Genomic DNA, 14,662 nt, shown 5'->3' with positions numbered 1-14,662 from the left:
AGGACAATTTCTTCATTTAGATGAAACGGGGAGACCACCTTCAGAAGGAAGGAGGGATCTGGCCGGAGAACCACTTTATCCTGGTGAAAAACCAGAAAGTGTGCACGACAAGAAAGAGCTGCCAGTTCTGACGTCCTTCGAATAGAAGTGACGGCAACGAGGAACACTACCTTCCAAGATAGGTGAGAAAGGGAAGAATCTCGCAGAGGCTCGAATGGAGGACCCTGAAGGGACCCTAGGACTAGATTAAGGTCCCACGGTTCTAGAGGGCGACGATAAGGCGGGGCTAGGTGGGCAACTCCTTGGATGAAGGTCTTAACCTGCGGGCGAGAGGCCAGTGGCTTCTGAAAAAGAATTGCCAAAGCCGAAACCTGGCCTTTCAGTGTGGCTAGCGAGAGACCCGCATCTAGGCCTGACTGTAAGAATGCCAATAGTGAAGGAAGAGAGAAGGCGAGGGGAGAAGAAACGTTGTTCTCTTCGCACCACCTGAAGAAGACTTTCCACGTGCGGTAATAAATCTTTGAAGAAGAAGGCTTCCTGGCCTTAATCATTGTTTGTATCACTCTTGGAGCGAAACCAGCCTGAGCTAGAACCCAGGATTCAATGGCCAGGCCGTCAAACTTAGCACCCTTGAACTCTGATGGAAAAGGGGTCCCTGCTGAAGAAGATCGTGACGGTCTGGAAGGCGCCAAGGAGTGTCTGCGAGGAGCTGAGTGAGTTCTGCGAACCATGCTCGCCTGGGCCAGTCCGGAGCCACCAGGATTACTGGTATTCCTTCCGCCTTGATCTTCTTGAGGACCCTCGGAATTAGAGGAAGTGGAGGGAAGATGTACGGGAGACTGAACTGGCCCCATGGTAGGGTGAGTGCGTCGACTCCTAAAGCCAAGCTGTCACGGCACCGCGCTACGAATTGCGGTACCTGACGGTTGAACCTGGAGGCCATTAGGTCTACATCTGGCACGCCCCATCTGCCGCAGATCTGGTTGAAGACTTCCTGATTGAGAGATCATTCGCCGGACGCGAGGCCTTCCCTGCTGAGGAAGTCCGCCGCCCAATTGTCCACGCCCGGGATGTGGACCGCTGAGATCAGAGAGTGATGACGCTCTGCCCAATGCAAAATCTTCCTGACTTCTCGCATCGCCCCGGCACTTTTTGTGCCTCCTTGGTGGTTGATGTACGCCACCGCCGTCGCATTGTCCGACTGGATCCTGACCGGGCAACCCTGAACTAGGTGCCGAAACTGCTGCAAGGCTAGCCGAATGGCCCTTATCTCCAGAATGTTGATCGGGAGAGAGCTCTCCCGCGGCGTCCAACGGCCCTGAGCTGTGTGATGGCGGAACACGGCTCCCCAGCCCTGGAGACTGGCATCGGTGGTCACTATTTTCCAGTGGAGCGGAAGGAATGACCTTCCTGATGTGAGATTGCGTTGATTGCTCCACCAGCTGAGTGAGTGGCGGGTCTCTGGCGAAAGAAGGATCCTGCGGTCCAGGGAAAAGGGAGACCTGTCCCATTCCTTCAGCAAGGCTAGTTGGAGGGGCCGGAGGTGGAACTGCGCAAAGGGAACGGCTTCCATTGCCGCTACCATACGCCCGAGGACTCGCATGCCGAACCTGATGGAAACTTGGCGCTGGCGCTGGAGAACGCGGATGCCTTGTTGCAGAGAGGAAATCTTCTCCTGTGTGAGGAAGACCCGACCTTGGGTGGTATCGAATACCATGCCTAAAAAGGTGATCCGCCGGCCCGGGGTCAGAGAGGACTTCTTTCGGTTGATCAGCCACCCTAACCGGGAGAGGGTGTCGATCGTGACCTGAACCCCCAGACGACAATCCTTGAACGACGAGCCTTTGATGAGCATATCGTCCAAGTACGGGATGACCATGACACCCCTGGAATGGAGGACGGACATGGCCGCCGCCATGATCTTCGTGAAGACCCTGGGAGCGGATGCGAGGCCGAAAGGAAGAGCCGTGAACTGGAAGTGATCCTCCGCTATCGCGAAGCGGAGGAACTGTTGGTGAGAGGTGGCTATAGGTATGTGAAGATAGGCGTCCCGAATATCCAGCGATGCCAGGAACTCGCCGATCTCCATGGACGCGATCACGGAGCGGAGTGACTCCATTCGAAACGGCCGCGACCTCACCGACCTGTTTAGCAGCTTTAGGTCGAGGACGGGGCGGGCGGACCCGTCTTTCTTGGGGACCACGAAAATGTTGGAATAGAACCCTCTGAAACGTTCTGCGGGGGGAACTGGCACCACGACTCCGGCTTGGAGGAGGGAGTCTACGGCGTGAAAAAACGCACGCGCTCGTGCGGGAGCTTCGGGAGGACGGGAAAGGAAAAAACGATTCGGCGGCCTTGAGTCGAATTCGATCTTGTAGCCAGATGTGATGATCTCCCTGACCCAGGCATCCGCGGTCAGGGGGATCCACACATGCTGGAAGCGCAACAGACGTCCTCCCACTAGTCCGGCGCTGGAGCGCGCCGACCGCGAGTCACTTGGAGGAGCGTCGGCGGAAAGCAGAAGAAGACTTCGTGGGCTGGCGGGGGCGTGAACGCCAGTTTGGATTGGTCTTGAATGACGGGGTCCGCCTGTCTCTCGGGGGAGAGCGGCTTTTTCGGGCTTGGGGAGGGGCATTGAAACTGCGAAAGGGGCGAAAACGAGAGGCGGGGCGCCGATTCAGGATGCGCTTGGGGCGCAGTTGGGGGAGAGATGTACTCTTTCCCCCCGTTGCATCGGAGATCAACTTGTCCAGTCTCTCTCCAAAAAGACGTTCCCCCAGGAAAGGCAGAGAAGTCAGCGACTTCTTAGAGGCCGCGTCCGCGTTCCAGGAACGGAGCCAGAGTGTTCGGCGGATGGCCACGTTGTTGCTGGCGGCCTGGGCCGCGCAATTGGCAGATGCCAGGGCTGCGTTGAGCAGGTACTCACCTGCGAGGGTAATCTGCGAGGAGATGAGGACCAGATCCGGATTGGCAGAAACTGCTCGGAGTCCGCAGCGTAGCGTGTCCACCCAGGACATCAGTGCCTTCGCGACCCAAACCGAGGCAAAGGCTGGTGAGAGGGAAGTGCCCGCCGCCTCGAAGGCGGAACGGGCCAACCTGTCAATAGTACGGTCCGTGGGATCTTTGAGGGACGTACCGTCAGTGAGTGGAAGGACTGGGTGAGAGGATAGGCGGGAGATTGGGGGGTCGACCACAGGAGAGCCCGCCCAGTCCTTTTTAAGATCCTCTGGAAAAGGATAGTGTAGATTAATGTACCTGCTGCTGGTAAATACCTTGTCTGGCTGCTGTCTGTGGGTGCGCAGCAAGTCGGCAAATTCCGGATGTCCGCTGAAAGTGCTCTGGGGCCGCCTCATCCGCTTAAACGAGACCTGGGTGCTCTGAGAGGAGACAGGGTCTACTTGTACCTTTAGGGTCTGGTTCACTGCCTCCACCAGGCTATTCACCATACGCCGAATATCAGCCGCCTGCTCAGCGTCCTGCAGAGGTGCTGCATCGTCCTCATCATCGGAGCAGTCGGAAGGTTCCCTGGAGGAATGATGGGACGGACCTGGTGGTGAAGGTGAAACCTGCGAAGAGTCTGAAGACGAGACCTTACGGGTACGCTTCTGCGCAGCCGAGGAGGTCCCTGCAACGGGGCTTACTTGCTCCGGCGGCGGTAGCGTCGGGTCTGCGGGCGTCTGGGTAAGCGACGGCAGCAGGCGCAGTGCTTGCGCGATGGTCCGGGAAGCCTCAGAGAGGGACTCTACGGACTGGGACAGAGACGCTAGCCATGCGGGGGGAGGCGGGACGCAGGGGCCTGTGGCATCTGGCGCTGCGGTCTCAGTAGCGTCGGCTGAGGGGTCCTGCAGGTGCTGCGCGTTATCAGAGCAGACGGAGCATAGTGGCGCGTCCTGGCCTTGGGAAAACTTGGTTTTGCAGGAGGAGCATGCAAAGAATAAGGCAAAGGGGGCCTGCTTGGGACGGGTGGACTTAGTATTAGGCATGGTGAAAAGGATAAACTCTCCCTGGTGCTGCTAGGAAGGAGACAGGAGAGGGTTAACTCGTCCCTAAATTAAGGGAAAAACGCTGCCTAGTGAGGGTTGCTCCTGAGGAGCAGAGCTTACCCCGGTCCTGTGTGCCGCCCACCAGTCCAGCAGAGGGATCCTGGAGGATGGAGCTACCAGAGATGCGGTGCTATATGGAAAACGCCGGCGCTACAGCTTCAGAGAAACAGCAATATGGCGAGGGGACGCTGGAGCAGGCTGGGGGAGGAGCGTCGATTCGGCGTGAAGAAAACGAAAGTAACCGCCCTCACCATCAGCCAGGGGGCTGCAGGGTGTGGGGAGGCTGGGCCAGACAAACGCGGTCACAGCGCTGCGGCGGGGGGCGTGGCTAAGGTGCAAGCGCGGCTAGGCCGAGACCGGGGACTAAAGTTAGGGGCCGGCCGAGGAGGAGGGCAGGGAGAGGGAACGGTCCTACCTGACTCGGCGGCGGAGACCAGCGGTGGAAACGGTGCAGGCAGGGCACCCAGCCCCTGCCTGTGAACGGTGCCCTCGCTCTAGGAGACTGCAGACTCCGGGAGAGAGCGTGTAAAAAGCAGGGAAGTGGACCTCATGATGGGGGAAGACGTCCCCAGCAGCAGAGAGCAGCGGTGAGGGCCCATCAAAACATAGCTCGCTTACAATAATCCATCCCTGCTGAATGCCCCTGTAGGCCCATTGGGGTGATACCTCCGGGCGAATCAGGGGTGCCCACGACAAACCTGCCCACACGAACACCCCCGGGAGTGGTACCAGCGGGGGCGGACGGGGGAGAGGGCCCAAGATCTCAAACCCCTGCGACCCTGGGGAGTGGTACCGACAGGGCTGCGGAGTAAGAGTGACGAAAATACCTGCATAGAGAAAAAAGACAGGTATGAGAGCGATGAGCGGCGCCAAAATAAGAGGAAAAACGCAAAAAAGCAAGTGGCTGAGGGGGCCGAGACGGCCCACATCAGCCTCCTACGACACTAAGCTAAAAACTGATCTGAGCCCGCCTCCGGCTCGGGGTGTATACTGCTAGGGAGGAGCTAACTTTTCATGTCTACTTAGTGTCAGCCTCCTAGTGACAGCAGCATAACCCATGGTCCTGTGTCCCCCAATGAAACGATAGAGAAATTCCTTTTCTTCTAGCTCCTATTGGGAGACCCAGCACCCGCCCCTGTTCCCTTCGGGCTGGTTGTTCTTTTGTGTACACATGTTGTTCATGTTGAATTGTTCTTTTGGGTCATGGTTTCAGTTCTCCGAACATCCTTCGGATTGAATTTACCTTAGACCAATTTATAAGTTTCCTCCTTCCTGCTTTGGCACCAAAACTGATGAGCCCGTGATGCACGGGAGGGTGTATAGCAGAGGGGAGGGGTTACACTTTTTAAAGTGTAATACTTTGTGTGGCCTCCGGAGGCAGAAGCTATACACCCAATTGTCTGGGTCTCCCAATAGGAGCTAGAAGAAAAGGAATTTACGGTAAGTAAACAAAATTCCCTTCGTTTTTCACATTTGTGTCTTTCCAGTGTCCCACCGAGTACCAAGAGAAAATGGGGAGAAACATGGACGACTACGAAGACTTTGAAGAAAAAAACATCAACTATCCAAGTGAGAAGACGCTGGTAAAGCTCCATAAGCAGGTAGGGCCGGGTTCACACTGCGTCCTGAGCTCAGCTTTTCCTCCTCTTCTGTGACCGCAGCAGAATAACAAAACTCCTGCAAGGAACGGATCTGACACATGGCGGACACAGACTAACCCTGATGGACCCTATAGACTTCAGTGGGCTCCGCAGAGGCTCTGTTAGCGTATTCGTGGTGGTAGTCTGACTCTCGGACCCCACAGATTAGCTATTTAATTTCAATGTAGTAAATCCTGCGTTCCCATCATTGTTTACCTCACAACAGCACCAAATATCAGATAGGTGTCTGAGCTGCAAGGCACGGCCACCGAGCACTGCTGGGAACTGGACCCTTTCCTATATGATATTGATGACCCCCTTTAAATCAAAACTTAAAAAAAACAACTTTGCAAGAAGTTTTGATTCAATCCAACCTCTGCGCGGCCCCTGGTCCACCAGACCTCTGCGCGGCCCCTCGTCGGGGGTCCACCAGACCTCTGCGCGGCCCCTCGTCGGGGGTCCACCAGACCTCTGCGCAGCCCCTCGTAGGGGGTCACACTTGCCATTAACACCCGCTATTATTGCCGTGTTTATCTCCTTTACTCACAGGTGATCTACGCGGTGCAGAGACATAACCGCACCCAGGTCCAGTGGCGGATGCTCCTAGAACAGGCCTTTCACCTGGAGGACGTTGCAAAGAACGAGACCAGCGCCACCAGACAGTTCGTACACACCTTCCCCCCTGTGGAGCCGGAGAGCTGGACCACCAGGCACTTCTACACCCCGGCCGCCGGTATGTGCTCTCCTCCATGCCCTGAGCATGTCTTCTCTGCACGACGAACACTGTAAAAAACAAAACCCGCCAGTGCGCCTGGTCCTGGTTTAGCTTTCACTTGCGTGTACTTCAGCTCTGGTCGCTGCCATTACAGGTCGATGTCATCTCGTCCACTCCACGCTCCGGCACCCGACTTGTGACGTAACCGTACGTTACGTGGCGCGAAAAGATGAAAGGTTTCCTACGTTTTTTTGTTTTTTTTTTCCTGTTTTGCTATTTTTTTTTTGTCCACACAGAGTGGTACTGGGAGTGCTTGCTGCGCCCCTGGTGTTCCCGCATCTTGGCCGTCATCCTGGCTCTATTCTCCGCTGTAGTCGTGTGGTCGGAGTGCACGTTCTTCAGCACACAGCCGGTCCTGTCGCTCTTCGCTGTGTTCATACAACAAGCCGAAAGAACCTACAACTATATTTATATTGAGGTAAGGAGATAAATGAATGGTACACGGCACCACAGTGCCACTGGCAAGGGAATAGTATCAACTACGGGAAATCTGCAGGTCTCTGTCTTATTATTTAGGTTTATTTATTGGGTTTTCCAAACATTTAACTTTCACTTAAGGTCACAATGTCAAAATTTGATCTCCAGTTATTGCCATGTTGGGGCTCCTGTGAAGCCTAGATGTAGGCTGGGCTTCAAAGGAAAATAAGATTTTGGGTACTCACCGTAAAAGCTTTCTCGGAGCCTTCATTGGGGGACACAGGACACCATGAGTCAAGGGGAGGGGGGGGGGGCGCTTTATATATAGTTCAGAGCTCCCTCTCCAACTACACAGGGTGGGTCCCGCTTATTCACAGATCAATCACTCCGCTCGGGCCCGTGGAGATGAGCAGATGGATGACGCGCGCCGTGGGTTGGCGCCAGGAAATTACGTCAGAAAGTGAGAGTTGAGCCCGCGCGAGGGGTTAATAGAGGCAGGCTAGATTTGAAAAACCTGCTCGAGCAGGTAACAGAGCGGGGGGGCGTGGCCTGGAAGGGCGCACAGACGACGAGTGGGGATAGGCCGGGACGCTGGAGGGGGCGTGGACCGGCCGGAGGAGAAAGGCTGCAATGGCGCGGGGTTACATTACTTTTGTAAAATCACAGACGAGCTGGAATGAGAATCGAAGGGGGTCCGGAGGGGGCTGATCGAGCAGGGAGGCCACGCTGTGGGTAGGAAAAATACCCAGGGAGTGATTGATCTGTGAATAAGCGGGACCCACCCTGTGTAGTTGGAGAGGGGGCTCTGAACTATATATAAAGCGGGCCCCCCCCATGACCCATGGTTTCCTGTGTGTCCCCCAATGAAGCGACAGAGAAAACGTTATTGCTCCTGAAAAGAGGGAAAGGAAAAAGTGGATTTTTGCTACTCACCGTAATGTCTATTTGCCATGAATTTCATTGAGTGACACCAGGAACCATCGGGGTACACTGCTGCCACCTGGAGGCTGACACTAAGAATTGCAAAAGTCCTCTCCTCCCCTGCAATCTACACCACCTGCAGACAATGGGGTAAACCAGGTAGGGAGGAAGCCGTGCGAGAAGCAATACAACAACTAAGAAGGGCAGAATAGAGCAATAAGACGTACGCAGAAATGGAAATAATAATTCCATAGGGCCGTAAGGATGGCAGCTGTGAAGGCAGCGAGAAAGACGCTTTATGGTGAGTACCAGAGATCTCCTTTTCTCTCTCGTTTTATTGGGGAGGGGGGACAGCCACGGTCCTGTGTCCCCCAATAAAGACTCGGACAAAGAGATTTTACGGTGAGTACACAAAAATCCTTCTTTCTTGGTTGCTTCATTGGAGGACAGCGGAAACATGGGTCATCCTAAAGCAGTCCTTCTGGATGGAATAAGTGAAAAATTAGGCTATGTGCCTGCAGGGAAACCCACATCGGCCTGTAGAGCCTATCTGCCCAGACTCGCAACTGTGGATGTAAAAAATACCTCGTACCATAAAAATGTCCGGACAGAAGACGGGAACTTCTGATGCTGGAGGAGTATCCACTGGGATGGGATGAGGGGTGCTCAGGAGATGGAGGGTGAGCTGCAGTGGTGCCAAGCGGGGGCAAGTCGGTGACCCCGAGGTGGAGGGGGGCTTCTGGGGAAACCCTGCATCAGTCCCCGGGGTAGACTTATTACTGGAGACGCCTGGGGTCCAGCTTGTGGTAAGATTAGACATGGTCCATTGGAGCAGGGCAGTAAATTTTCCCCCCCCGTAGATGGGGGATGGGCTGCAGGAATGGTGACGTCTCAATGGAAGGAAGGAGTTTCATCATCTGCAGTGCAGGAGAAGAGGGGAGTGAGCAGGCCCGAAAAATGCACATGACTGATTGACTGGAGGGAAGAGCCATAAAAGCGTGCTAAATTGTTCCAGTTGAGTGTGATTAACTAGAGGGTAGGAGGATGTCGGGAGCCAGCGAGGACGCAGTGAGGTTCCTGGAGCCAGCCTCTCTGGGTCAATTAATTCTGTCTTTGCTCCATACAATGTGCCATTCTTTGGTGGATGAGCAGTCAGAAGACTAGGTCTAGGGCTGTCCACCCCCCGCACCTGATCGCAGACTGCATCACTGTATATGGTCCTGCCATCAAGACCAGAGAGGATCCAGTGCCACCGCTTCAGCCCTGTGCTCTTGTCTGTATGTGTTAGTGACAGAGACCATTCTACTGTTTCCCAACCTAAAAGAGAAAAATGTCGTCATCCTGGTGACAGCGTATACCCCATGGTTCCTGCCCCCCCTCCCCCCTCAAAGAAACGGTTTGTATAGCAAACAATCGTACGTTTTCCCTTTCCCAGAAATCTATTCAGAGCATCAGTCGGGCGGTTTGGATTTTTTTCTTCCAGGTGATGATCTGCAGTGTGGCTCCATCATTAGCTGACAAAGAAATCAAACATCCATTATTTTCCTATGTGGTCAGAAATATTTTTGGCGGTGGACTGATTGTTTCTTGAGCCCATTTTCCTGTAGTGTGTATGGGGCTTATGATACTGTTACATGTGTGTTGTACGCAGCTCTGTGTTGTAGTAATGACCTCCATGTTGTGTCCTTGCTTCTCTCAGGTGGCCTGCTTCCTCACCATATTCTTCTTGAGCATCTGTGTATATTCCACAGTCTTCAGGATCCGGGTATTTAACTATTACTATTTTGCCTCCCATCATCAAACGGATCATTACAGCCTATTGTTCAGTGGGATGTAAGTATGCTGCCTGTTCTCGGCCTGCACGCCGTCGCCCGCCCTCGGGCCTGCACGCCGTCGCCCGCCCTCGGGCCTGCACGCCGTCGCCCGCCCTCGGGCCTGCACGCCGTCGCCCGCCCTCGGGCCTGCACGCCGTCGCCCGCCCTCGGGCCTGCACGCCGTCGCCCGCCCTCGGGCCTGCACGCCGTCGCCCGCCCTCGGGCCTGCACGCCGTCGCCCGCCCTCGGGCCTGCACGCCGTCGCCCGCCCTCGGGCCTGCACGCCGTCGCCCCGCCCTTGGCCCTTAGAAGTAGGGGACGAAAAACCATTAGTAGTGATAGTAGTGAGCATGTGCGATGTATGGGAGTGTTGGTTGCACACGCTCACTGTTGCACCATTCACACAAGGTAACTTGGGCTCCCACGTCTTTCTTGGGATCAGTGGGGCGGGTCTCTGCAATGAGGGAATAAAAAAAAACAGGCACATGCCCCAACCCGGTAAATAACGCTCTGACCTTTCTCCCTCAGGCTGTTTTGCCGGCTGACGCCTCCATTGTGCCTGAATTTCTTGGGTCTGACGCACATGGACGGGTCAATATCCCACCAGAACGCGGAGCAGACGGCGTACACGTCAGTAAGTGCAGCACCGGGTCCTGACCGGTGACAGATCCGTGTTACAATCCTTCTCACCTCTTTTTTGTTTTTCTTCTTGTCCGCAGATTATGGGATCCCTAAAAGTCCTGCCGGTGATCGCCGGTGGGTTCTACATCTATTACCCCATGCTGGTGGTCATTCTCTGCATCGCCACGTATTTCAGGTACGAAGTGTTGTGGAGGTCGCCTGAGCTGTAGTTTGTTTGTTTAAACGTAATCAGAATATCTGTGTATGTAAATAATCAAAATGTAGATGTAGTTGTATTATAATCTGTCTGTCTATGTAGTAATTGAACAGATCTATAATATAATTCAATGCTGTATAGTCGTGAAGGGGTTACCAAGGATAAGTGAACAGATGTAAAAACGATGGAAGTCTTTTAATGATGAGTAAAAGTCTTATCAGTAATGTTCACACAGAATATGCAAGGAACAAAGATGTGTTTTACAAGATGCTGTGAGAAATTAAGGCGTGGAGAACTCCCTGTTTAGCTTCAAGGCCGAAGTAGCTTTTCTGTATAATTGGGTGTCTTCCAATACACGAGTTCAGTTGGTGATGCTGGCTCAAGGAGAACATGTCTCATGTATTCATTGTCTGATACATTAATATCGGCTCTGCTATAAATAGCTAATACGGCACCATCTCTGGATATCCCAAACGAAGACTCCATTAGCAGTCTTCTCCCAAATTCCTCCCTTGACAGTGTGGGTTCAGCCTTCAGATACCCCCCCACCCCCCGTACAGGCGACCATGAAGCTGAAATATGGAGGGCACCAGGCAGTCAGGACGAGGCACCAAGTCTTAGCCCCCCGTAACCTTTTGGTATCTTGATCTCCTATACAATACGCTGCAAAAATGTAACATTGCAGTGCACAGTGTGAGTGCTGGTGACGATCAGCAGAGGCATCCTTTGGGATCGGAGCTCACCAGCCCGCCGTATGGATCAGGCTCCGCTCTACAGTTAGTGGTTGCATCCACAGTACCTATACGGCGGATGTTACTGGAGAGGGGGTTAATAAAAAAAATCCAGCATTAGAGATGAGCGGCGGTCCGGGAAGCCGTCCGTCAGAGCCCCCCTTAGTGACTTCTTTTGGGGGTGACTGATGCTGAGAGGCCCGGTGTGATTTTTTTTTTTTGTCTCCATGAATTCCTCTCCGCAGTTTGGGGACACGCTGCTTGAACCTACTCGGGTTTCAGCAGTTTCATGGGGGACAACGACATGACGTCTGACCTGACCGACGAGGGGGAAGGAGCTGATCAGGAGAGGTACGTGCTCAGAAGTGAAATGATTTAGCGTCTGTGTCATTTATTTCACACCCTGATGTACATGTCCGTCAGCAACAGGGAGCAGGATGGGGCGCACACGCTTTGTATAGTGCGGGCGCTGGCTGTTTTACACAGCTGACTTCTCCCTGTAACGATTGATGACTCCGATCACAGCTGTTTTGATGGCGCTGTCCCACAGCAGTTATATGGTCCGATCTCCGGTGTGTGCTACTGCCTCCATTCCCTCGCTGTTACCTGTGTGCAGGGTCTCCTCATCCTCGTAGAGTACTGAATTGGGTACGGGGGTGGGGGGGGAGCAATCCACACTCCCAGTAATGGACCCCTGCGTATACTTTTGATATAACATAGACCTCTCAAACAAGAACATCCCTTTAAGGTTTATCACAGCTATTGAAAGTTGTCCAGTGTGGTCCTCGGACCAGAAAAGGTTGTGCACCCCCCGACGCTAACAAAACCGAAAAATCATGTAAAGAATTAATAAAAAAAAAAAAAAAAAAAAATGTAGTTTAATAATATTGGAACAAAAAGTATGTAAATGTGCAGCTCGAACCCTCGGACGCGCTCGAGTACTGAGAATAATGGAAGTCAATGGGAAACTCGAGCATTTTTCCGGAAGCCCCTAACAAGTGGTCTGGGGACAAAATCGCTCTCACTCTCTTGCACTCTTGCTCAATCTTTCATTCTCGCGCTCTCTCTCTGGGTATCGTGCGCGCTCTCTCTCTGGGTATCGTGCGCGCTCTCTCTCTGGGTATCGTGCGCGCTCTCTCTCTGGGTATCGTGCGCGCTCTCTCTCTGGGTATCGTGCGCGCTCTCTCTCTGGGTATCGTGCGCGCTCTCTCTCTGGGTATCGTGCGCGCTCTCTCTCTGGGTATCGTGCGCGCTCTCTCTCTGGGTATCGTGCGCGCTCTCTCTCTGGGTATCGTGCGCGCTCTCTCTCTGGGTATCGTGCGCGCTCTCTCTCTGGGTATCGTGCGCGCTCTCTCTCTGGGTATCGTGCGCGCTCTCTCTCTGGGTATCGTGCGCGCTCTCTCTCTGGGTATCGTGCGCGCTCTCTCTCTGGGTATCGTGCGCGCTCTCTCTCTGGGTATCGTGCGCGCTCTCTCTCTGGGTATCGTGCGCGCTCTCTCTGGGTATCGTGCGCGCTCTCTCTCTGGGTATCGTGCGCGCTCTCTCTCTGGGTATCGTGCGCGCTCTCTCTCTGGGTATCGTGCGCGCTCTCTCTCTGGGTATCTTGCGCGCTCTCTCTCTGGGTATCGTGCGCGCTCTCTCTCTGGGTATCGTGCGCGCTCTCTCTCTGGGTATCGTGCGCGCTCTCTCTCTGGGTATCGTGCGCGCTCTCTCTCTGGGTATCGTGCGCGCTCTCTCTCTGGGTATCGTGCGCGCTCTCTCTCTGGGTATCGTGCGCGCTCTCTCTCTGGGTATCGTGCGCGCTCTCTCTCTGGGTATCGTGCGCGCTCTCTCTCTGGGTATCGTGCGCGCTCTCTCTCTGGGTATCGTGCGCGCTCTCTCTCTGGGTATCGTGCGCGCTCTCTCTCTGGGTATCGTGCGCGCTCTCTCTCTGGGTATCGTGCGCGCTCTCTCTCTGGGTATCGTGCGCGCTCTCTCTCTGGGTATCGTGCGCGCTCTCTCTCTGGGTATCGCGCGCTCTCTCTCTCTCTCTCTCTCTGGGTATCGCGCGCTGTCTCTCTCTCTCTCTCTGGGTATCGTGCGCGCTCTCTCTCTGGGTATCGTGCGCGCTCTCTCTCTGGGTATCGTGCGCGCTGTCTCTCTCTCTGGGTATCGTGCGCGCTCTCTCTCTGGGTATCGTGCGCGCTCTCTCTGGGTATCGTGCGCGCTCTCTCTCTGGGTATCGTGCGCGCTCTCTCTCTGGGTATCGTGCGCGCTCTCTCTCTGGGTATCGTGCGCGCTCTCTCTCTGGGTATCGTGCGCGCTCTCTCTCTGGGTATCGTGCGCGCTCTCTCTCTGGGTATCGTGCGCGCTCTCTCTCTGGGTATCGTGCGCGCTCTCTCTCTGGGTATCGTGCGCGCTCTCTCTCTCTCTGGGTATCGGCGCGCTGTCTCTCTCTCTCTCTCTGGGTATCGCGCGCTGTCTCTCTCTCTCTCTGGGTATCGTCGCGCGTCTCTCTCTCTCTCTCTGGGTATCGCGCGCTGTCTCTCTCTCTCTCTCTCTGGGTATCGCGCGCTGTCTCTCTCTCTCTCTCTGGGTATCGCGCGCTGTCTCTCTCTCTCTCTCTCTGGGTATCGCGCGCTGTCTCTCTCTCTCTCTCTCTCTGGGTATCGCGCGCTGTCTCTCTCTCTCTCTCTCTGGGTATAGCGCGCTGTCTCTCTCTCTCTCTCTCTCTCTCTCTCTCTCTGGGTATCGCGCGCTGTCTCTCTCTCTCTCTCTCTCTCTCTGGGTATCGCGCGCTGTCTCTCTCTCTCTCTCTGGGTATCGCGCGCTGTCTCTCTCTCTCTCTCTCTCTCTCTGGTATCGCGCGCTGTCTCTCTCTCTCTCTCTCTCTCTCTGGGTATCGCGCGCTGTCTCTCTCTCTCTCTCTCTCTCTGGGTATCGCGCGCTGTCTCTCTCTCTCTCTCTCTCTCTGGGTATCGCGCGCTGTCTCTCTCTCTCTCTCTCTCTCTCTCTCTCTCTCTGGGTATCGCGCGCTGTCTCTCTCTCTCTCTCTCTCTCTCTCTCTCTCTCTCTCTGGGTATCGCGCGCTGTCTCTCTCTCTCTCTCTCTCTCTCTCTCTCTGGGTATCGCGCGCTGTCTCTCTCTCTCTCTCTCTGGGTATCGCGCGCTGTCTCTCTCTCTGGGTATCGCGCGCTGTCTCTCTCTCTCTCTCTCTCTCTCTCTCTCTGGGTATCGCGCGCTGTCTCTCTCTCTCTCTCTCTCTCTGGGTATCGCGCGCTGTCTCTCTCTCTCTCTCTCTCTCTCTCTCTCTCTCTCTGGGTATCGCGCGCTGTCTCTCTCTCTCTCTCTCTCTCTCTGGGTATCGCGCGCTGTCTCTCTCTCTCTGGGTATCGCGCGCTGTCTCTCTCTCTGGGTATCGCGCGCTGTCTCTCTCTCTCTCTCTCTCTGGGTATCGCGCGCTGTCTCTCTCTCTCTCTCTCTCTCTCTGGGTATCGCGCGCTG

General features: G+C 54.9%; 2 protein-coding genes across 2 annotated transcripts in view; both read left to right on the top strand.

The window, feature by feature from the left end:
- Positions 1-11,530, top strand: part of LOC142256680 (G-protein coupled receptor-associated protein LMBRD2-like) — a 51,652-nt gene extending 40,122 nt beyond the window's left edge. Inside the window, exons 8-14 of the mRNA XM_075328505.1 lie at positions 5,531-5,644; positions 6,233-6,416; positions 6,695-6,876; positions 9,496-9,629; positions 10,139-10,244; positions 10,330-10,427; positions 11,425-11,530. Coding sequence (XP_075184620.1) covers positions 5,531-5,644; positions 6,233-6,416; positions 6,695-6,876; positions 9,496-9,629; positions 10,139-10,244; positions 10,330-10,427; positions 11,425-11,494 — 888 coding nt within the window. The 3' untranslated portion in view covers positions 11,495-11,530. The remainder of the gene's footprint in view (positions 1-5,530; positions 5,645-6,232; positions 6,417-6,694; positions 6,877-9,495; positions 9,630-10,138; positions 10,245-10,329; positions 10,428-11,424) is intronic.
- A 158-nt stretch (positions 11,531-11,688) lies between these two features.
- The window catches only part of LMBRD2 (LMBR1 domain containing 2), an 18,793-nt gene continuing 15,819 nt past the window's right edge, over positions 11,689-14,662 (top strand). Inside the window, exon 1 of the mRNA XM_075330269.1 lies at positions 11,689-11,751. Within this exon, the coding sequence (XP_075186384.1) occupies positions 11,689-11,751 (63 nt within the window). The remainder of the gene's footprint in view (positions 11,752-14,662) is intronic.

The sequence above is a fragment of the Anomaloglossus baeobatrachus genome, chromosome 1 (assembly GCF_048569485.1).
Source record: "Anomaloglossus baeobatrachus isolate aAnoBae1 chromosome 1, aAnoBae1.hap1, whole genome shotgun sequence".
Classification (NCBI taxonomy): Eukaryota; Metazoa; Chordata; class Amphibia; order Anura; family Aromobatidae; genus Anomaloglossus; species Anomaloglossus baeobatrachus.
This window is presented reverse-complemented; position numbering and strand designations above follow the sequence as displayed.